Source organism: Myripristis murdjan, chromosome 12 (assembly GCF_902150065.1).
Source record: "Myripristis murdjan chromosome 12, fMyrMur1.1, whole genome shotgun sequence".
Taxonomy (NCBI): domain Eukaryota; kingdom Metazoa; phylum Chordata; class Actinopteri; order Holocentriformes; family Holocentridae; genus Myripristis; species Myripristis murdjan.
In genome coordinates this window covers 6,912,273-6,936,079 of record NC_043991.1, presented here as the reverse complement: position 1 = coordinate 6,936,079, position 23,807 = coordinate 6,912,273, and the positions used below count along the sequence as shown (strand labels likewise).

At 41.0% G+C, this 23,807-nt stretch overlaps 1 protein-coding gene across 1 annotated transcript in view; it reads left to right on the top strand.

Annotated features, from left to right (window-relative positions):
* LOC115369032 (matrix metalloproteinase-17-like) overlaps positions 1-23,807 on the top strand; it is a 110,758-nt gene that overhangs the window by 44,573 nt on the left and 42,378 nt on the right. The window contains exons 2-3 of the mRNA XM_030065532.1: positions 2,866-2,998; positions 3,366-3,504. Coding sequence (XP_029921392.1) covers positions 2,866-2,998; positions 3,366-3,504 — 272 coding nt within the window. The remainder of the gene's footprint in view (positions 1-2,865; positions 2,999-3,365; positions 3,505-23,807) is intronic.

The following is a 23,807-nucleotide window of genomic DNA, read 5'->3' as shown; positions in this document are numbered from 1 at the left end:
TACCCCGGTGATACCACCTAGCCCGCGCTCCTTCCAGGGGAGCTTGTTTCTGCTTTATTTGATCGTGACAGTAGAGAGGACAGGAAAGGCAGGGGAGAGAGAAAGGGCATCCCAGGCCGCTGAGGTGAGGACTCAGCGCCAGAGGAGCTTTAGGGGGGTTGTGGTGGGTGTGGTGCAGGGCTGGTATAACCTGAATGGACCCATGGCGTCAGGACAGGGGGGCTCCTCCACGACTGGGACCGGCCAGCTCAACGGGACAGTCCACGTCCGGGTTGGCTGGTGTGAGGCGATCCAAAACAGACACCACCAACATCCACCACGAAGTATTTGTCTCCGCTCTCCAGCACCCAGAACGGGCCGTCATGTGGTTTTACAGACAGTACAGATTTGATTTACTCCAGTGCTCACACTTCTCGCTTAGACAGAACAAGAACATATGGAACAGACACTGAAGATGGGTGTGCTGGAGGTGCTGCAGACGTTTTATGCTCACTATGTGCAATTTTGTGCATTTATACCTTATTTGCCATGACTTGTGGCATATGTATCATTGAAAATCCAAATAATGTTACTGCTGAACCTGATTTCTGATGGTTTTATATTATATATCATGTTATTTACCCTCAAAAACATGTTACAACATATGATAAATATTGTAGTCATTTGGCAGGTATTGTAATTTGACTGACCTCATTACTCCAAAATCGAACAATTCACAGAAACACCATACTCTTGAACCTGAATCTTAAATTAATAAAGGTCTTTTAACACACTGCTATATTACTTTTTTTTAATATAATTATTTGCAAATTTATGGAAGCTTTCCATTACACTTAGCACTAACAAGCACAAACTAAACACAAAAGGCTGCAGAGCCGGGTAGAGCTGTGTCCTGTGTGGATTTGTGTTGTTTGGTGTGGCCGCTCTGTTTCTGATTGTGACTCCCTCCGTCTCTCGCTGTCCGTCCTGTGATACACGTAAAATGGACAACGTTATCTTCAGGGGGGGAAATGCTGTTAGACGGTGATTGCACCCTGGGATTGCTGATGTCTCTCTCAGGTTGAGTCAGTTTCCTCAACACTGGCTCAACTTCCTCCTGCTAGATGAGCTGAGCAAAAAAAAAAAAAAAAAAATAGCTGTTAAAATATCCATTAAAATTGATCATAAATGGCCTGAATCAATACTTGGACGACTGGAGGCGTGTTGAATAATTTCAGATAACGGCGTGGCCATGACACAGTCCTTGTCCCTGTTCCAAATGAATATACCATCTCAAGACTTGCTCACAAACAGACTGAGACTGTGTACAGGTTTACTAATAATGATTTGAATATATATTTTACATGATGAAACCAGCAACCCTGTATATACTTCTGCATAACTTTATTTTAGGTTTCTATTGATGCTGCTGTAACGAGAATTTCCCAGTTTGGGATCAATAAAGTAAATCTATCTATCTATCTATCTATCTATCTATCAACACCATTACCAAACCCAGTAAAAATGATTTTACTTATATCGTCACCTCAACTCTGCCTCTCTCCCCTAGTGCCTTCACAAGTTATTGGACTGGTGGATGGATGTATAGATATTTTTCTAAATTACCCCATTTCCCCAGACCACATCCAGAGCAACACAAAGATGATATATGATACACCACACTGCAACATATTTGGCTAAAATTACATTCAAGTTATATTTTCCCTCACTCTCTTGCCTTTGTGGTGGTTAAATTCACTCGAACACGCAGTTTTTGCCACTTACATCGAATTGAAAATGAGACGAGTGTCATCGTTCCTGACATTTTCACAGCACAACTTTGCAGTCGCAAGGCTCTGATTAAACTGCCTGTATTTGTCATTTGATCGTGTGTTTGTTTAATGTAGCCCGGCTTCCCGGCTGGCTGAGCGTGCAGTATGTGCCAGGTCAGAAAGACAAATAAACAGTAACATGGACAGTGAAAATAACATAAAAAAAAAAAAAAAAAAAAAAAAACAGTTGAGGCAAGAAAACATGATGCAGCAAAGACATCAGACCATGTTGGTGCAAATGTTGAGATAAACAGAGAGCCACAAACTCAAACCCAGTCCTGCTGAACACGGCCTGCACAGTCAGTACAAATATTCTCAGCCATGTACACATTAGAGAGTCATTTTTGGTGTGCAGCAAACCAAAGGCAGAATTCCACATTATTGGTGAGCTAGATGGTGCTAAGAAAGGCTGCATGACAGAGTAAGAGAACAAGTAGGTTTGGAGTTTATATATAGTGAGGTTTCTGCAAAATTAGCCCCCCTTATCACAAAAAGCATGCTAATTCCAGGGATATGAAGCTCATCAATAGCATCTTGAAGGTACACAAAAATCACAAGGACCATTAAGACTCAATTGTCAAAAAAAAAAGCGGGTCAAGCCGGTGTCTCAAACCATGTAGACTCAACCATTAAATTCATATTTTGTGCTTAGCCCCCATCCTCCATCTCTCAAGAAACTTTCTTCTCTAGAATTTTACATAATGCACCTTTAAAGTCTGATCTGCCTCACACTGGGAGCCAGTGCAGGTCAGAATGGGAGACCGGGAGTATTTTGTACATGTTGAAGGTTTTTAAAGCTGTAGTTTGTTATGCCCAAAGACAAGGCGTTACAGTAATTAAGTCTTGATTAAACAAAAGTGTTTATGGGAGCTTCAGCATTACACCAAAGTTAGGAAACTCACTCTTAAAAGCTTTTTCAGAAATGATTTCCACGGCGTCCACACACTATAAACATGACCTGCTGTTGGATCCTGTCAGGGGCCGGGAATACTTGAAACCCTTGAGATGCCTGGACTGACTCTTTAATGCCGTGTTTTAACTGTTTCCCCTCCAGGATTGGCTGAGTAAGTTTGGCTACCTCCCGCCCCCTGACCCAGTGACGGGTCAGCTTCAGACCAAGGAGGCCCTGACCAAGGCCATCAAAGCCATGCAGAAGTTTGGAGGGCTGAAGGAGACCGGCGTCTTAGGTATGTGTCGGCGTGAAGGGCCGAGGTCACGTGGAGGGGGCTGGCACCTTGGCTAGATGTGAGAAAGTATGAAAAATGAGTGTGTGTGTGTGTGTGTGTGTAGCCCCTGTTGAAGCTGCCATTCTCACTCAGACGTTGAACTGCGGCGGCTGAATACAGATTTTATCCAAGCACTTCCACCTGTTGAGCATAATTAGTATTGATGTGTTAACTACCTTTAGTATTTTCCATCTGTCCACATGCGGCAGCTAAGACACACTAACGCAATCACATTAAATGGCTGTTAGTTTATTTATTGCAGTTATCACACCCGTCTTTTTATGGCTGTTAAATGTCATATTCTGCTCTGTTCTGTTGTGTATTGCAGACCCTGCCACTCTGGGCCTGATGAAGACTCCCAGGTGCTCCCTGCCCGATGTGTCCGAGGCAGAGGTGACGACGGTGGGACGCCGGAGACGAGGCCTGGCCCCTCAGAGCAAATGGAATAAGAGGCACCTGTCCTGGAGGTAGGGAACAATAAAACACAATGCTCAGTAGACAGTACATTGACTGAATTGTAGTGTATTATTCTGTGGCGCTCCTGGGGTTAAGGAGCAGGAAAATACAATGTGCATCGTACACTACATTGATTGCCCTGGAGTTTAATACTGTGGAGCGGATGAGCTGACACCTCTGAACAAATGGAGGAAAGAACAGAGTTATATGAACATTATATTGGATACGCTATTTTTGATATGGTACACCTATGCTGGAGGGAACAATACACAGAAATATATGAACAGTGGTAAACTAATTACACTGTAGTATTAATGCTATGCAAATACACTTTGCAGTGCAATATACAGTAGTGCTCTTTAGCTGTACTCAGTGCAGTTTGGTGCTTCGTTCTGTTTCAAATCAGTGCAGCTCATTTGAGCCTGATGCAGTTCTGTGCGTTTCTGATTCAGTTCAATACAACTTAGTTCACCTCAGTTCACTCCAGCACATCATATCAGTACAGCACAGTGCAGTCAAAAAAAAAAAAAAAAAAAAAAAAAAAAAACACCACACTTTCTCTATATGCCACCCTCCATCTCTCCATGTACTTTCATTGCTGGTAGATGATGTGATTATGATTATATGTTTCCTGAGCTAGAAATTGTTTGAGAACAGGATCAGTTCTGGTTCAAAGGAGGTTTCTGGATCTATTGTGGCTCGGAGGGGGGCATTTTGTAACAGTGGCATGTTGATTAAACAGACGTTTAGCTATAAAACAGGCTAAAGTACTCTAAAATACTTAATTATAGCATTAGTGTTAAGTATAGAAGGGTTTCGGAGAAGTCCTCATCAGATACGTCGCCCATGCAGGACACTAAGTGGTCGAGGTCTGTGTAATTATACTGTTATTCATGTGACGGAGACCAAAGACGAAACCAAAGACACCAAAGAGCAGGGGACGATCCAAAACAGTCACTCTGTAGTTTATCCATGATAGAATAATTATGGTTATGTTAACTGCAGCTCGACCATCTGTCACAGAAAGAGGTAAACCCCAGCGTGGCTACAGGAGCAGAGGAGGAAGGAGCAAGACATATGGCTCGTCTCTGTGCTGATTTACACACGCTATGATGGGTGATTAAACAATGAGCCGCTATAAGCTGGTGTATGTTTGTGTGTGTGTGTGGTTGTGTGTGTGTGTGTGTGTGTGTGTGTGAATGAGCAACAAGTTACATATGAATAGACATGCATGCACACACACCAAACACAAACAAGCACAGAAACTCATATACATGCGCAAGCACACACTCACGGACACACTCTCCCACCTGATTGCCACCCCTCCCCAACGTACACACACACACACACACACACACACACACACACACACATCTCTCTCTCTCTCTCGCTGCCAATCATATCTCTTTCTCCCCTCAGCTTGGCACCGCTCGACTCTGCGATAGAGAGTCTGTCAGCTCAGGCCGGTGAAGCCGCCTTTGTATTCACGGCACTGCGACATGTAGAGCACTGTGCAGCAACCAAATCTCAACAGATTTGAAATATGCAAACCTCTTGTTCTGTAGAATTACTCACCTCAGAGCACTGCCAAAGAACAGATAGAACATCTATTGTACCTTTTCTGTCTTTTTTTTTTTTTTTTTTTTTTTTTTTTTTTTTTGGATAAACTCTTGTGGATTATCTGTTGGCTTCCCATCCAAAAAGGTTTCCATATGGTGCAATTTGTCAGTAAAGAGCCTTGGCAGGGCATTGGTATTCTGTCCAGGGTTACCTTCTCAATAGTGTCTGGGTGGGTTTTGATGAAAGCATTTTTTCCTCTGTGTGTATTTTTTGCATTGCAAAAAATACACATTGCAATTCTGTCCCCCTTTGCCTTCATGATCTATGAATGCAGGGTTTTGAAAATTATCCTATGTAATTTATTTCATGGCTTTTCTGATTTTTCATGGCTTTTCTGATTAAACATGCTAGTATACTGACCCACAACAATACAACATAACAGTAATTACTTATTAAATATATCCAGTGACAGTGATCATACTAGTAAAATATGTGCATTAATCCTGTTGTAATTTTACTTCAGGGTTAATTCAGATATTTTTTACATAATATACATAATGCACATAGGGTTTTTTTTTTTTTTTTTTGGTGTTATTTTTTATATTCTAATTTCCCTTTTCTGTTTCTTACAATTTCACTCATGTTTATAAATATTTTTCCCTTGATAATTTGAGTAACAGCAGTTGACCCAGTTTCCCCCTCAGGGATCAATAAAGTATTTCTGATTCTGATTCTGACATTACATCAATATGGGTATTATATTTTATTATTACATATTGTAAAAGCACAAACACAACCAGGCATGTGTTTATACTTTTTTCCTCATGTATGTACTTGTTTTTCGTTTAACCCAGAATTAGTTCACTTCCCATTTTTTCCTTTTTTTTTTTCCCTCTCACTTCTGTCATATCATCACACCTAGACGGCGCTTTGAAAAGGCAGATCAAAATCAGCCAGCTCTGTACATCAGACAGGTTCAATGCTAACCCATTACAGCTCTCTTCCTCCGCCTCAGACACTGTCTCAGGATTACAGGCTGTCAGATGTGCAAGCAATAGTTTTGACACTTAAAGTGACACCGCTGCCTCTCAGGATCACTTGCTTTGAGGTAGCCTATCTGCTGAAGAAAGCCTTCTCTTCAAGAATCTGAAAAAACAAACAACAACAAAAAAAATTACAGGCACACATATCAGGCTGTCGACAGCTTGGCATTGGTCAGATTGCCTGCCTGAGTAAGCGAGAGAGGGAATAGTTTAGGGACGATTTAACTGATCAGCATTGTGATGTAGGGAACTGACAAGCGGATGAATGACTAATCTTTCCATCCCAAAATATTCCCAAAATACTACTGTATCCGTGCTGAGGAAGGGAAGCACAGTGCAACAGCTGGCCAACAAGCACTTAAATGCTGGGAAAGTACAGATGAAATACATACACAGAATTATGACCTGTGTTAATTAAGAGCATCATGGCTTAAGTAAAGTAAAGTAAGGACTGTATACAGACACATGCAATTGAGAGGAGACTGAACAGGTGTGTCTTTAGTTATTTGTGATACACAAAGAGGCTGAATGGGTAAAACCAGCGTGGGACTTTGTTTTACAGCAAATCAGAGTATTTCTTTTCACATTGAGGGAACTGATGCACGGCTAACAGAGACGAGAGGACCTCAAGTCTTACCTGTGAGACTGTCAACGCAGCTGCATAACGGACAATCAATGCGTGCGTGCGTGTGCGTTAAACCGTTTAACACACACTTACGAGCTGATTATCCTGCTTATACCATTTTCATTTGCACAATAATACAAAACGAAAGCAGGCACAAATTTTTTGGGGAAAGTTTTGCACGCTCATCTTGCACGATCAAGTCGATAACTCAGCCGTGCTGCCAAGGTTGATGACGAGTAAACCTTGATGACAGCTGTGCTTTTTAACGTTGCTATGGTTACAGTATAGTGCAGTGATTAAACCTGAGCTGAAATATGTGTGCAATACATGGCTTTAACACACACCTGCCGGCCAATCAGAAAAAAGTATTCACCCAGACCACGGTATAATTAGGATCAACCAATCACATCTAATTAGCTAATATTGTGCTTGGTGCTTGTTTTGTCATGATGGATGTTACAATAAAGTTATTGACACAGTGACATCAGTGCATGCCACAGCTGTCGCCTTGGTGAGGTGAACCAACCTGAAATACTCAATTTGATTTGCCATGAAACAAATACCCCAAAAATGTCTGCGCCGCTGTCTACCCATTCAGTTTCTATGGTAATTCTATGATATTGTTGACCTTTGCCATATTTACATGGGATTAAGACCAGCCTTAATGCACTAATAATTGCACCATTTCATAAAAGTTTGACATATAACGATGCACTTGGCACTTGCGAGATCAAGGGAGGTACTTAAAGCGGTACAGTCGTGTGGATTAATTATTTGAAGGGCACAGGGTGAAGACTTTGGAGAAGGTGTTTGCAGGCAGATAAATGAACTCTATCAGACATTGAGAGAGAGAGGACTGTTAAACCTCACATCTCTCTCTCTCTAGCTTTCTCACGCACACTTGCAGCTCGTAAATCACCCGCGCACACGCAGTCGCGCAGAAACTCATGTGCATATAACCAAGTCTGACACACATTTACCAGCCCCGTTCTCTAGCAGTCAAGTTCATCACATAATGTCGGCCCATTATTTCACATTGTTAGCCCATTATCACAGCAGACAGCCTGGCAGTCATTAGCAGTCTGACTGATTGCTCAAACCGATAGAAGTTGAGAGGTTAGTGGAAAAGAGATGTAGAAGAGGAACAAGATAAGGAGAGGAAAAGAAGAGGGAGAGGAAAAGGAGTGGGGTTTTTTTTCCCCTCCTCCTCTAATTCAGTACAACCTAAACTGAATTTATAGTCGGGTATTGCTTTAAGTAGATCCCGCACTGCGAAATCACCCACATTCATCTCATCTGTCTCATAAGACTTGTAGTGTCATCTTTCTTGTGTTCAGCAAATGTACTGCGCTGAAGCATGAGCAAAAGCATGAGCGATGAAGCGTCATGAAGATGCACTTACCGAGCACGGCTTTCCATCACAGAGGTCGCTTCATAGTAATAAATTCCCTGTATTTAGCATTCAAGAAGTACTGTATAGCCACACTGAAAAAAGTCCAAGGCATGGGTCAACGAGAGTATTTAACGCAGCCTTAGCCATAACTTGAGGGCAGCAGTTAATGAAATAAACAACATATAGCTATAGCCATAACTCCCGCTGGGTAGTATTAAGAATATCCATGGGACCAGAATTCAACTTAAGGCAAGTCAATCTGTCTTTTATAAAGTGCATTTAAATTCATTCAGTGCTGAGCAAAACATTCACATAGCTGGTGATAAAAATACTAAAAATGCACATTATACATATGGATTTTGTTCCTCCTACCGCATTAACTGTGGGCTATATAGCTTTCCACACAGCGTTTTGAATTGGGAGCAACACATTTGTGCTCTGCAGAGTTTCTGATTTTTGGTCTGTTTCCTCAGCTGATGCCTCCAGCTCTGCTACAGTGATTTGTTTGCGACGCCACTGCATTTACAAAAAATTAAGAACACACACACACACAAAAAAAACCTTAAACCTTTAAACAGTGTCAGTCAAATGAATTAAATTGCAATTGGGTTCCTCTGCACCAGGGTTGTTAGTAGGAGTGTGTGGAGATAACGCGATTTGTATTTGTATTTGTATTTGTTTTGGGGCAAAATAATTTGGATTCAGGCTCAGGGGAAAAAAAGTAGATGTGGCTTAAACCAGAAGTTTTTGTTTTTGTTTTTGTTTTGTTTTTTTTAATCATTGGATTTTAACCACAAATAAATGTAAAATGACTGAAATTCCTGCTTATTAAAACCATATAGGTTTAGGAAACCCATCAGATTTAGGAAACAACTATGCATTCTGCAAATCCAAAGAAATATAATATTATTCACTTTTTTTTTTTTTTGTGCACCGTGACTGCTATTCTCTATTCTTGTGGTCTATCTCCATCATCTACTATGCAGGATGAGCTGTAGCTTCTGGGTTGACGCGTCTTCAGATTAAAGGGTTGGATACAAAAGACACCAAAAGCCAAAGTAGTGTTATCCTTCACAAGTACACTCCGGTTGTTAAAAACCTGCATGTATTATTTAAAGCCGAACTTAAAGAAAAATGTTCGGAAGGGTAATTTATTCGGCAGAAAGCCATTATTCATAACTTGCCGAATATGGTTGTGGTTTCAGATGCATCCCTAGTGGTTTGTAGGAACAGCACTGAACAGGCCACAACGACAGACACCACCACCAGGGGTCACCAACTTGACACTTGTTGGTGCATCTCTTTGTAAATATGCCCCTTTATCTTTTCTTTTTTCCTGAATATCTGTCTAAATGCCATATCAGACCAAAGATTTTTAATGAATCGATGAGTTGAAACTTGCAGCTGTTTGCAAAATAATGTGTCGGCAATACTGTAAAACCTGTAAAAACAGTTTACACCAATGAGCCTAGGTGAGACTTTGTAATGTCTTTAAAATATGAATGAGGACAGAGATAGTGAGTGACATGCCACAGTTACATTTCTAGTTTTAATAAAACTGAAAACATGCAGAAAAAAACTAGAGGGTCGTGGATTTGGGTTCATTTACGGATGCTTCAACAGAATACCCGGGGGACTAATGCAAATGTATGCCGGGAGATTTCCTCTTTTGTAAACTTCTCTTATCTATTCCCAGTGTAGCTCTGTCATTGTAACCGACTTGACGGATGACTTTGCTACAAGCTGATGTTGAAACAGCTGACAAGCCTTACCTTCTAAAACCAGCCACTGGCGACTTGACCAGCTGAGTTGGGCTGGGATGGGCTGGTTCCCACTGCTGCAGCTTCTCCCTGCAACGTTGTAAAACAATTTTTCAGACCAAAAATGCACAATGAGCCTGAAGGTTAGAATCGTTTAGCCAGGGCTGAGATCTGGGTTTGGGACGCCTGGGGTTAAGGGGGACAACTGAGTCGATTCAAGATTCAATATTCGATACTCAACTGCCATAAAACTTAGTTTACTTTGCCGCATTTTGCTTAGGAACAACAAACAATATAGCGGGCAGCTCACAGTGCGATCCAGACACTCCAAATGTCAGGAAATGTGACAAAAAGGAAGGAAATACTAAAACACCTTTATTGTAGTGGCTAAATCATTAACAAAGCCACTGAAAGTCTGTGAAATACTCAATCACCCAACACCTTTATCTTTATCTTTATTTGGATCTCCATTAGCTTTGGGTAAGGCCATTGCTATTCTTCCTGGAGTCCACACCCAACACAATTATCTTTACATTACAGTATATTACAAAAAACACACCACACAACAAGACACAAACAACAACCAAAAACAACTCACACCAATCTACAAAATCAAGACAAAAACATATATACAGTACAGGACCTAGTTCACATTAACTGTACCTCCGAAATGTAGCTATTAACCTAATTCATAACTGGTCAGATGGTCAGGTATATATCAACATACATTAGACATGATTCCAGTATATTGCATTTACAAAAACATCATTTGGATTTCATAAAGCTCATCAAACTGACACTAATTACTTGTACCCAGTAGCCACAAGTAAACATCAGCAGACCCCGAGAACTGTTTTGCTAATAAATACTCTTTCAATAATTCTTTAAATCTATATTTGGTTTTTTCTTGAATGATATGTCCCGGCAAAGCATTCCATATCACCATGACTCTAAACATTACCGTACTTTTCATCTTGTTTCTTTTCCCTTTAGGTAGAGTAAATCTACTTTCAGTTCATCAGAACTGAAAGACAGACGTTTATATAGAACCCTTGGCAGTTTAGTCACTGATATTTTCCAAATAAAACTAAGTAAGTAATGAGGCAATAAATCTGTTCATTACATTCAACCAAGCAAGGCCATTATGCATTGCACTGCCATTTGTTCGATATGGACATCAAAGTAAACATCGTGCTGCTTTATTCTGAGCAATTTGCAGTTTCTTTATAGATGATGTGGCAGCACACGACCAAACCTCTGAGCAATAGTCTAACTGTGATAAAACAAGACTTTTAATGACACTTCCCCTTAAATATAAAGGTAAAAAAATCACAGCATCTCCTTATAGTTGCAAGACTTCTGCCCATTTTATTTATTACTTTCTCAATGTGTTTACACCATGTTAATTTACTATCAAATAGTATTCCTAGAAGTTTAGTTTCTTGCACTTGTTCTACCGCCACATCATTTACATATAGCTTTAGTTTCGGCTATGATCTTTGTTTGATCATAGGGTATTTTTTTTCTGTTTGTCAATATAAAGTGCTACATGTGTGATGGAGGTGTCGGGAGCAGCTGTACAGGCATTAGAGAACAATGTGGCAGTACAAGGAATCCATAAATCGAGAATAATGACTGTGAGTATGGCTGCAGGCTTTGACAGGTTTAGTGGGCAGGAATCGCATCAAAAACAACAGGCCTGTTGTTGTCAGAAGTCGGTTGCATATTTCAGTGTCATAAACAGGAAATCTGCAGGATAAAATGAGACCAAGTGTGCGTCTGCGCTCATGCACAGAGCCACTAACTGATTGAATGAGGTTAAACGAATCAAGACAGTTCTTCAGCCAGTGGTTTATTGGGACAAAAAAAAGTGACTTATTAAAATCTCTGACAATTAAGACCATGTCCCATTTTGGTGCAAGTGAGGCTAAGAAATCAGAAAACTGTGGGGTAAAGCTGTATAAGAGATCCAGCAGAAGATATTAATAGCCACGCAAAATCTTATCTTTGAGATATTTTGATTCATCTTTGAGTGCTTTTGACCTACGTCCGCCCACAAGTAAATGCACTAAAAACAACTTTGTTGTTTCCAGTCATGGACACCCTCTTATGGTATATTGATGGAAGCAAATCCATTCGGAATTGCATTTATTACAGCCCAACAGCCATATCACCCTCATTAATGAAGAGATCATCAAGGTGACCCGGCCTGACACTCCTTCAGTAAGTCCTGTTTCTCTGCCTTCCACACTATTTGCTAATGCGCAGAAAAATGGGCATGAAAAGCAGCAGAGGAGGGCACTAATCAGTGAAGACTGAGACCACTGCAGCACCTTTCACACCACATGAACTATGTTAGATGTCAGATTTGTCTCTACAGTTTCCCTCTTTGACTCGAAAAGGCCTAAACAACAGAGGAGGCCAGAGTCCCACCAATGTTTAGCAGTTCCAGCGACAGCTCCGGCTCCTTTACAGAGACAGGAGCAAGAGCTCTAAGATATGAGGTCGCAGAGGAGGAGGCTGGACTGACAAAGTCATGAATAGGTCCTCAGTAGCTGCAGTTAAGCCAAATGAAATCTTTCTCTTAAGTGATTCCAGCTTCACTGTTTAGATGGATGCTAAATAAATTGATCTGATAGGATGTGCATTTTCATGTCTCAAAGTATTTAATCAGAGTATAACATTTTTGACACACACAAAGTGTATCTTAAATATAAATGTAATAAAGGCTGAGTCATGTTCACCCATCAGGTCATCCATAAGACTGTAAAAATGAAAAGTGACTGAGTCATTTTGACTTTCAGCCTTGTAACAGGCAGCCCTCAGAGTTTTCGATTGGCTTTTGATTTGGCTGATGGTTTGTTCTTTCATCTTTTCAAGCTTGTTTGAGCAACTGGTGGTTTCGAGCCTTTCGACCATGGAGGCATTCAACTATTCTTTAAATATTTCATTTTTACAACAAAAAAGCTGTGTCACCCACAGACCAGCCGTGTTTTGCTACCACCATGTCTCGTTATGTCACCTAATGTTCCTCCCATGTGGGGCAAATATTTACAGAAAGAATAAGTTTATTCCAACCATAGATTATTATTTTCCTATTGAGCGGATTATCAAAGGTTTACATGTGGCATTTTTATTCTTATTTGGCTGTTATAATGATTATTAGTGGAATATTAAGGTCCAAGTAAAGTTTACTGGAGTCAAATTCCTTGTATGTGAACGCATACTTGGCCAATAAAGCTGAGTCTGAGTCTGATTCTGATTCAAGTAAACACAGCTTTGAAAGACACTTTATCTTTTTATGTGCTAGTTTTGCCAGGGCTTATTTGATCAGATTCAGAGCTGGATAGCCTGTGCTATAGCTGAAATTACCAGTGATCTGTTTGCACAGTAGCATGTTTCTTAAACAGTTGTAAATATACTCAATAAATTTAAATTATGCTTTATTTTCCTTTTAAGACTTAAGAAAGAGGGTGTCTTTCCCCATTCCATAAGATGGACACCGTACCCTGTCCCCTAAGAGAGCATATATTGTAAGGAGGTAGCTAATGTATGGCTGTGGAGTACAAGTAACCAAACACAGTTTTTATTTCCATTTAAAACATTATTCAAGAGAACATCATGCATATTGCATAACTATTGAATATCTGCTTATCAGCCATATTTCCACTGATTCATGAATAAAAGCTTTCAGCTCAGCCCGCCCGTTTCTTCACTGAGGCCGAGGCAACTGTAAGATGAACCACTGCTTATCACCGCACGCATACAGCCGAACACATTACTGTGTTTATCCATTTGAGTTGTCTTTTAGTTTTATCATAGGTTTCATGAAATATGAAAACACTGCAGAGATCTTTGTTTCAATTCAACCAACATTTCTCCTCATACAACACAGGTTATGCACAGATATTACAGCCCATCTGCAGTATAAATAAAACTTTACATGGTGCAGGCTGTTGGGAGGTTGTAAGAGCCAGGACAGAAAAAAAAAAAAAAAAAAAAAAAAAACAGGACAAGAAAATAAACAGATTTGAATGACCATGAAAAGTTGCTCAGGCGAAGACAGTTATCGATGTCTCATCTTTCAGTACCATCTCTCAAAGCATGACTTATGCAATTGCAGAACTTATTAAACAATTCTGAAACTAATGTGTTCTTTATGGAGGCTTTTTGAGATGTTACTGGTATCAACCAATACCAATTTGCATGGAACGACCATATTGCTGTTTTCAGCCTTTTTCTCCTCTTCTTCAAAGTTTGTCGCCAAAAAAAAAAAAAAATCCATGTAACCAGACTGCAGCTCCTCCTACTGCTACCGTTTGAAAGAAATGCTCTCCCTTTCCCAATTCCTGAAAATTCACAAAGGTGGAATCTGTGAAGCATGTGACTGGTAAAAGTAGTGGCTTTCTATCGGCTTTGTGCATACCAAGGATTCGCTGCTGATACCATCTAGTGGTGAGATAAAATCGCATCGTGCACATTTAAATCTTGTGTGATTGTTAGATAGATACGTTACTAACCACAAATATAAAAAAAATATGTTTGTTAGACTGGAGGACTTACAAATGTTAGGCTGTCGTAGACACTGTAGTTGGAAAGTGGAGTCTAGGGGAATCACTGGTGGTAATTCCCTTCATAAAAAGAAAAAAAAGTGCAAACAAAACAATTTACATAGTTGTTCTCTCTTGTCGGTGGTACATTATAAATAAAAAACTTGAAAAAACCTTCATCCACAGGAAACATCCCCATTAAGACAGAACATCACACTTAATGTCTCTACTTGTGTTTATAGTTTTACTTTATACTCCACATTGCAACATATTTTTTCTACTTTTGAACCGAGTGCCTTCAAACCCCCATCAAGGCTGATTTCACACATGTGATTATTCTCAAACTTATAAAACTGCAGCGGGAAGAGGAGCACAGAGACACGCTGGACATGAAATGTGCAATGTGTCTACATGAACTACAACCTTTCATTACGCTCCAGTGTTTCCACGGAGTGAGTGGTTAATGCCAGCAGGGTCAGGCTAGGCAGCGGTTACTGGTCACAAAAGTTGAACAGACTTTTTTCAGACAAACCATGCCAAGAAACTGCTCCGGACAAATCCTGCAAGAGTGTTGAAGGAATAAGAGAAGAGACGAGGAGACGAACACGGAGGAAGGGATTTCAGAAAGGATTTATAATAGAATGAGTTCATAAGTAACTCTCATCCGTGCTGGCCAAATTTACCATATGTACTGTTATTAGTGCTCGGGCTGAGCAATCAATAAGAGCTGCGCTTTAATTCATGTCTTCCCTGCGTGATACTGTACTTCCCAAAGTGCATCACTTTATCGCAACTGCCCCAAAGGGATGTTTTACGATGATATATACTGTAACATGAGTGTTTCCCAGCAGTAACTTCACAGTTACCACAGACAGTACAAAATAAAAAAGCTGGTCCATTTATCTAGAAACTGACCTAAAATCAATCTGCACCACATCATGTCTGTCATTCGGCGATGCACGGACCAACAGAACAAAGGCATTGCAAATCAACCAAAGCTTCTTATTGTGAAAGACGCCAAGGAACAGGAGCGGGAGTTGGAACCAGTGTAACACAGTGCATTAAAAATCATCTGCAGATGGGGCGCTCGGCCACTACCCCACCTTCCATCTCTAATGGAAAGAGGAGAGGAAGCAGCTGTTTCCTTGCACAAAGAGGTGATGAATCCATCTCACCCGTTACATGGCCTTTTCCCTCCGGCCGTGCAGCAGTGCACCGGCACGCAAATGAGAAACAGTAAAGGTTTGTCCACTCCTGTCTCCAGAAGCCAGCACCTCCAACAGTGCTTTCTACACTCTGATGTAAGAATGTATAAAGAAAGAGAAGGCAAAACTGATTAAGCGGTGTAATAGTATGTATATTCACCCCAAACCATCACAGTATATACATTACTTGTCTGTGCAGTCTTACAAAGAATACGCAGCAGTTTATGTGCAAAGACTTATGAATGTGCAAGTGCGACTTCCACCTGGAAACCTTCAGCCGTAAGCGGATAGATCCAAAGTTAGCAACTGATCTTAGCTCAAGCCGATTGACGTCTAACTGAGTTAATCGGCTTGATTTCGGGCCCAAAATTTCGGGTTCCCAGTGAAGTATGACGGCAATGCAGAGCGAGTGGTGGACGGACAAGGACAGTGTGTTGGCGCTGTGCGATGTGTGTGTGCAGAAATACTGTACAGTGGTCCCTGGTTTATCGCGGGAGTTACGTTCTAAAAATAACCTGCAATAGGCGAAATCCGCGAAGTAGTCAGCTTTATTTTTTGCAATTATTCTAGATGTTTTAAGGCTGTAAAACCCCTCACTACACACTTTATACACTTTTCTCAGACAGGCATTAACATTTTCTCACTTTTCTCTCTTGTTTAAACTCTCAAAGTTCAAACCTTCGTAGAAAAATAAGTCCAGTATTATAGAATGAACGCATTCTGTACTGTACAGGAGACACGGCACGGAGGAGATTGATTGACAATGGTCTACAGTCCCTTAGCCAATCAGGACGCAGAACACAATGCGCTGTTTAAAAAAACAAAAACAAAAAAAAACATGCAAAATTGCACTAAAAAATCCGCGAAACTGCGAGGCCGCGAAAGGTGAACCGCATTATAGCGAGGGACAACTGTACATCGAACATGCATCACCAATAGGCAAAATGCTACCTTGAAACACTCCGAAGGGAAGTTTTATTTTTTTATTATTCTGTTTATTTTGCTCTTTTATAAGAGATGTTTTTCAGTTGCTTGCCAGTTGAACTCTAATGGACACACTGTTCTGGCTGGAAGGACAAGTAATTAATCCCGTGGAAAATAAGATTACAGGTGAATAGGACCGCAAATGACGGTTAATTTAATCCATTAACATCCAGTAATGAATTTGTATGTGTGAAATTGCTGAAATGCACACACCCACACACTTTTAAACACACATGCACCGCTAAGTGCCTCTCGCAGCGGCTGAGAGACTCCAGCAATGCTCTTTGTTTTCGGCTGCTCTTACAAAAAGCTGTGGAGGTTGGTGGTGTCAGCGCCGGTGTGTACAGAGTGGAACAGCGGTCATGACACCGGAGTGTGGGAAACGTGGAGTCGCTGCGGCCGTGCAGCTCTCACATGGTTTGCCCTCATTTGGCACTGGCTATCAGCCCAACTCATCCTGTGGAGAATCTGGGGCACAGAGATAAGAAAAGAAAAAAAACAAAAGCACAGATTAGAGTTGTGTTGCAGGGATACACATTTCAAAAAATATGAGTCTTTCAGTAGCGCTGTTTGATTGTGCTGCTATCAGGTGTATCAAAGAATGGGAAAAAATAACCAAACACAATTAAAGCTGTGCACATAAATGATCAAAGATGCTCGGTGTCTCCGGTGTTACCTACACCGGCAGAACTGAATCAGGGTTATGGAGTTGCTCCGGTCTGTTTAATCCGTAGCAGGATATCTCAATAAGTTATGTACAGATTTGCATGAAGCTGGGTAGAAATGCCGGTCATGGGGAAGGGAAGAATTGATAAAAGTTTCACACTGATCGGCTAAAGGGGGCGTAGCACTGGGTGGGATTAACTTTCAGTGAATACCCAACATGTCGGAATGGCATATCTCTACATTTGCAAAGCACTGGCAGAGGTATGTGAACAAAAGGTTGTCCTGGGCCCTGGGTGAAGAGAGGACCAAAAGGGCCCTCTAACATTCAAATAATTTTCAGCCGTGGCCTTTGGAGCTCATGTTGTCCTGGGCATAAGCAAGACACACAGAGGTCCTGCTACTGAGGGCTTTTTTAGTTTAAAAGAACGGTTTTAAAAGACGATTTTGGGCATAATACCCTTTGTCAGACTTACCCAGACTGAGACACGATGTTGGATACCTTTTTCACGTCTGTACATCCAGTGGTTCAGTTCCTAACCCTTACCAAAAAGTAGTATACTCAAGTATAATTATAAGTATACTTTTTATGAACTAAGTATACTTTCTGTGAACTAATACTTAGGTAAGTATACTTTTCAGATACCTCTCCACTCAACTATTTGATTCAAGTAAGGCTATGCCAACTCAGTGGCCTAGTGGTAGAGTGTCTGCCCTGAGACTGGGAGGTTAGGGGTTCAATCCCCAGCCGGGTCATACCAAAGACTCTAAAAATGCTGCCCATTGCCTCCCTGCTTGGCACTCGGTATTTGGGGTCGGAACTGGGGGGTTAGATCACGAAATAATTTCCGAGCATGGCACTGCTGCTGCCCACCGCTCCCACAGGGGATGGGTCAAACGCGGAGAACAAATTTTGCATCCTTACGCAATATGAAAACAGTTTAAATTCAAGTATAAGTATATTTCAAGTACATTTAGTATACGAAAGTAACCTTGAAGTTTACTCGAGTATACTCAAAAATGGGCCAAATCAGGGTACTTTTAGTATAAGTATACTTTGTAAGTATACTAACTAGTACATATGTAAGTACACTACTAGTACATAAATACAAGTATACTTGGTAAGGAAAGTATACTTGATAAAGTACACTCAAACTCCACTTAAGTATACTTGGAAAGGTAAACTAGAAGTTTACATCTTTTTGGTAAGGGAAGACTTGAAGTCTATGGGAGCTGTTAGCCTAGCTACATCAAAGTGGGAAAAAAACCCTTACACCTCCGACGCTGTCTTGAAATACACGTCTTAGAATGTAAAAAAAAAAAAAAGTCGTTTTAGGAGAAGCCATTCTACCTTCAGCAGTGTGAGGATCACTGCGACTGACAGAAGGATAAATGTGCTCATCGGTTCCAGTTCCACCATCTAACTTCTCCCCGAACAACTTTTTTTTTTTTTTATCTCAAATCCCAAGTTTAAATCCCAAGTGTGTAAATACGTCAGCTTTGAAGTTGCTGTAAGGTTTATTTCTTCACTTGGACGGAGCTAGGCTAACGACTCCTATGGGCTTTAAGTCTTTATGCTAAGCTAATGCAAAATGCCTTAAATTGGAACCGAACCACTGGATGCACCGCGCTTTGGTGATGTGAAAATGGTATTGAACATCTTGTGTCAGTCGCGGTAAGGCAGAAAAAGGACAAAACATTGGAGTGTTCCTTTAAACTTGATTTTGTTTCGAGGACCAACATTTTAAGATATTGCATTTTTCAGATTTCCTGGTGGTTTGGTGTTCTGGGATTCATGACCTTCTGAGTTCGTGTCTAGCGTCTGTCACATGTTGTCTTCCTGTCTCTCTAATCTGTTACGTAGCTTTTCACTATAAACAACATAATGAAGGCAAACATTCACCAGAGCTAATGTTTAAAAGAAGTTTTTTTTTTTTTCCATTTTCCAAAATACTACTCAATGCACATGTTGATTGGTTCAACAAACTAATCAATAGAAAATCCGATCCAGTAAAATCCAATTAGAGGAGTTTGCAGCCCTCGTTTGTATTAGCGGGCGTGTTATTGTCAGCCTGTGAAGGTCTAGCATTGTAGATGTTCCCCCGGTGAAGTTTCTTTTCTTCATATTTATTCTGTTAATATTCATTTTCATTCACTTGCAAAACATCATGAGGGACATATTTTCTTTTCCTTAGCTGTGTGAAATACAATGACGAAAATTGAAAAGAAGATTGTCTCTGAAAATGTTGCAATCTTCAAGGAGAAAGAGAGGTTAACTTTATGAAAACTAGCTGTTTCAGTGAGGAGCTGGACGCAGAGCATGGGATCCATCTCATTTGTCTCCAGTTTGTTCACCACCGGGATGGAGTGGGAGTGGCGGTACAATTATGGACACCGAGGAAGAGATAGGAGGAGTGAGGGAGCAAGAGGGAGAGAAAGAGAAACTTAAAATCAGACAGAAAAACAGGGAAAACGCCAGAGTAAGGGAGGGAGGGAGGGAGATTTATGGAGAGAGCGGAGCGAGTCATGCAGAGCCTTTTAATTTAGGAGCATCTTTCATTCTTCAGCGTGGATGAAATGACATGTGTGTGTGTGTGTGTGTGTGTGTGTGTGTACTTGTAAATGCTAGATAGAGAGGACCAGAAAGCATTTTTAACCAACAGAGTGGGGACATTTTATGTTTGTGTGTGTGTGTGTGTGTGTGTGTGTGTGTGTGTGTGTGTGTGCACGTGTGTGTGTGTGTGCACCCTTTACAATCACTTTGATGTCAGCTCGTGTCTCGGTGGAGCAGCAGAGCCACAGGAGGTAAAAGCCTTCAGAGAGGTTGAAGGCAGACAAACAGTGAAAGAGTCAGTTTTCTCCATTCTCCCCCGGCCCTCTCTCCCTTTTCACTCCCTCTCTCCATTCTTCTCCGTCCATTTCTCTCTCACCTTCGCTTCATCTGAATCATCCATCTGAGCGCAGCACTGCTAGAGGTCCTGAAAATTAAAAGTCAAACAGCTCAAGTGTGATGGCGAAATGTGTGTGTGTGTGTGTGTGTGTGTGTGCATGTGTACTCATGCAAGTGTGTGCGCTCATGTATACGTGTGCAAGAAAGCGAGGCTGTGGCATTTGTGTGGTGTGTCGCCCCACACCGACTCAGGGACACCTCATTTCACCCGTATCTCTCTCTCCGTCACGTACGCGCACAAACGCGCACACGCACATACATAATGGCAGCGACTGTGCCTGAGAAATTGCATTTAGTCATTCATCAAATGAAGGTGTTCATAGAACAGAAACGTGGCCGTGGACAAATTAAATGCGATGGGAAAATGAAGCCTGACTTTAGCCACCCTCCATCTGTCCGACTAATGATTTTAATGTCTTTAAATCAGTGTTTTCCACACTGTGGGTCAGGATGAGAAGAGCAAGGACTGTCTCTGGCTGGCTTCCACTTGCATAATATTATATTCCAGTGAACTCAGCTGCAGACTGCATTTCAGATATGGGTCTGCAGCAGAGATAGTTACTACATTTGCATGCACCCAAGGCACCTGATTCTTTTGAGTGACCAGGTTAAGGCATGAGAGCTGAAAACTGAAAAACCCCAATGATCCACCGGCAGCATATAGAATTATACCGAGCTCAAGAACATACACAGGCAAATGTTTTACTAAATTTCCATATCCCTTTGAAAAGCTCTCAGTTTTTTCCCCTTTATGCTGCTGATTTCATGCCGTGCCAGCCTCGCAACTCCCTCCACCATCCCATAACGTACTCTTTTCAAACACGCTGGATCATCTTGGCCAGCTATGATTTCTGCCGTGCCTAGCTAGATCGTACGCTGTGATTTTTATGATTCACTCTGCAGGGGATTAATGCTCCGAGCGGAATTCCTTGTGCTGCGAGGAATTCCCTGAAGCTCCCTCAAAAAAGCAGAGCCCGTCCGCCAAATGTGATTGTATTACCATCCACAGTTCCTCCGCTTGCATCTTCTCGTGTTTTTGTCCCTCCCAGGGGAGAGACGGCAGCGCAGGAGGTAAAGATGTGAAGGCAGGAGAGGCAAAGTAAGGCGTGCTTTCCAAAAGAGGAAAGTCTCGCTCACTCAAGCCTCGTTTTATAGTGATACTCACGACATCTGTATTCACTTATTAATTTGTTTACTTCGGTTTAGTTTTATTTTTTGCACAATTTAAAAAATGATGACGCATAAAAATGATGAAGAGAGAAAATAATATACAGCAAAGGGAGAGGCAGAAAACCCAGTGAGCCTGTTTGAAGCCTCCACCTAATTAATGTTGAAATTTCCACAGTGTTACACAGAACACAAATTTGGTATACAGTACATAATATGACTATGAGAAATTAAGAGTAACACCAATATATAACAACAACAATAACAGTGGTAATGTCAAAATAAGAGCATCTTCTAACAGACTGTATTGTGATATAAAATTTGATGCTGTGCAACTTCTTTTTGTTTTTAGCTTTGATTCTTTTAAAGGCAATCTCAGTGTCATAAGGTTTCCTAAATGAAGGAATAGGATGCATGACGTAATCCCGATCCTAATTACTATTATTGTAGGCATATCAAGGGCTTCACACACCAAATCTAACTATACTTTGGCATTTTAGACATAAAAACTGGGTGTTGATAGTTTAAAGTTACTGTAATGTTATCAGTGCGGCAAATGCATATACAGTTGCATCACATGCAGCTTTATCATCTCCACAGGAGACGTTTCACTGAAAAGCAAAATTAATCCAATGAAATGGGGAAAAACAAGCATCATTAGTTTGTAGCTCTCTGTACCATTTTGCTGCAGAAGAAGAAAATTGAATTTTCGTATGTCAAAAATGGTTATTATGAAAAATATAAATATCTGAACATTTAATCGTCTGCAAAACATAAATCAAACATCAAACCTGGAATGACATAAATTATGTAATTTGGCGGTTAGGAGGCAAGAAAAACACCTCCACATTTCATTTCATTTCACCTTTATTTATTCAGGGAGGGCCAATTGAGAGCAAGCTCTCATTTCCAATGGCGCCCTGATTATTTATGAAGAGGTTATCTCCCCCATGATTCCACCTGCCAGATATGAAGCAAGCAGATTTTACACATTATTCGTGCTGGGAAAAAAAAGGGAAGGCTTCTAAATAGGATGCACCGAAAATGCACTTAGGTTCACTCAAGGTTCCTCTTGAAGCATTCTCCCCCCTCGCCTCCTCAGAGCACACTTAATGAATTGAAACATGCGTGAGGATGGCGGGTAGAGATCGATTTCTGGGTCAAGAGCTGGAGGATGATGGACCGAGGAGTTGAGGATACAGAAAATAAGGGATTGTGATCCACAGTTTGTGGAGAATACACAGAGGAGTCATGGGCCAGTAGTGCGTATTGCATCAAATGCATGGGCCAGTCATAGAGGCGGACTTGAAAATCAGAAAAATAGACAAATTGACACAAGTGCACGCAAAGACCATGGCTTGTAACCTTTAGTTAGCATTTTATACCTTTGTACTCATCAGTGATATAGAGGAGTATTCATTGTTACCAAAGAAATACATTTTGGGTGTGTGAGGGAATTGTTGTATCAATTACACAAATACTCTTATTTATGTTACTTACGCTAAAAAACATAAAACACACGCAGACATATGTCTATTCTGTCATCACAAGTACCATGACTCCTGAGCCATGACTATATGTTAAGCGTCAAGTTACATTTAAAGGTTGTGAAGGTTGTGAAACAGCAGGCGTTCTCTCTCTCTCTCTCTTTCCGTCTCACAGGCCCATAAAAAAAAAGAAAAGCTTTAATGCTGAGCAACATGCACGGGAGGGGGGAGGAAAAGGGGGACGGCGAATCTCTCTCTGTCAAAAATGGAAAAGACAGTCTATGATCACTGTGCCCTCTGCGTGAAGTAGCCCAGAGAAAATACGAAACTTGAGGAACTAGTGTTTCTTACTGAGAACAAAACTTGGGTTTGATCAGTGGAAGATATCCATTGGGAGCTGTCAGATATGCTTCTGGTATAGAAGTGTGTCATTTGTTTCTGCGTTCTCTCCCTCCCCCTCTCTCTCTCTCTCTCTATCTCCCTCCTTCCTTCCTCTTAGGTCTACATTGTTCAGCTAATTAGCTCTCTCTCTTTGCCCCCTTTCAATCATGTTATCGCCTCCTCGCCCATCCTTCCCATCACCCTCACCTCTCTCTCTCTCTTATTTGTAGATTTCAAATGCACATATGCCCAGATTTGACATATTTTAGATTCAGATTCTGTAATGTAATGTGATAGTGTAGTACATGTTTATGTGGTCGATACAGGTTTGAACAATTGCTTTCTTGGCCATGTTTCTTTGAGAGGAAGCCTTTTTTTCTTCTTTCCTCCTTCTTCTTTTTGTTAAATTAGAAGGAATTACCTGGTGAAATGAAAAGATGGTTAATAAAGTTGCCGAAGTCAAGGCAGAGGAGTAACACATTAAACCAGAGCTTTGTTGCAGGCTCTGAACACACACATACTCACACCCACACCCATTTGGATGCA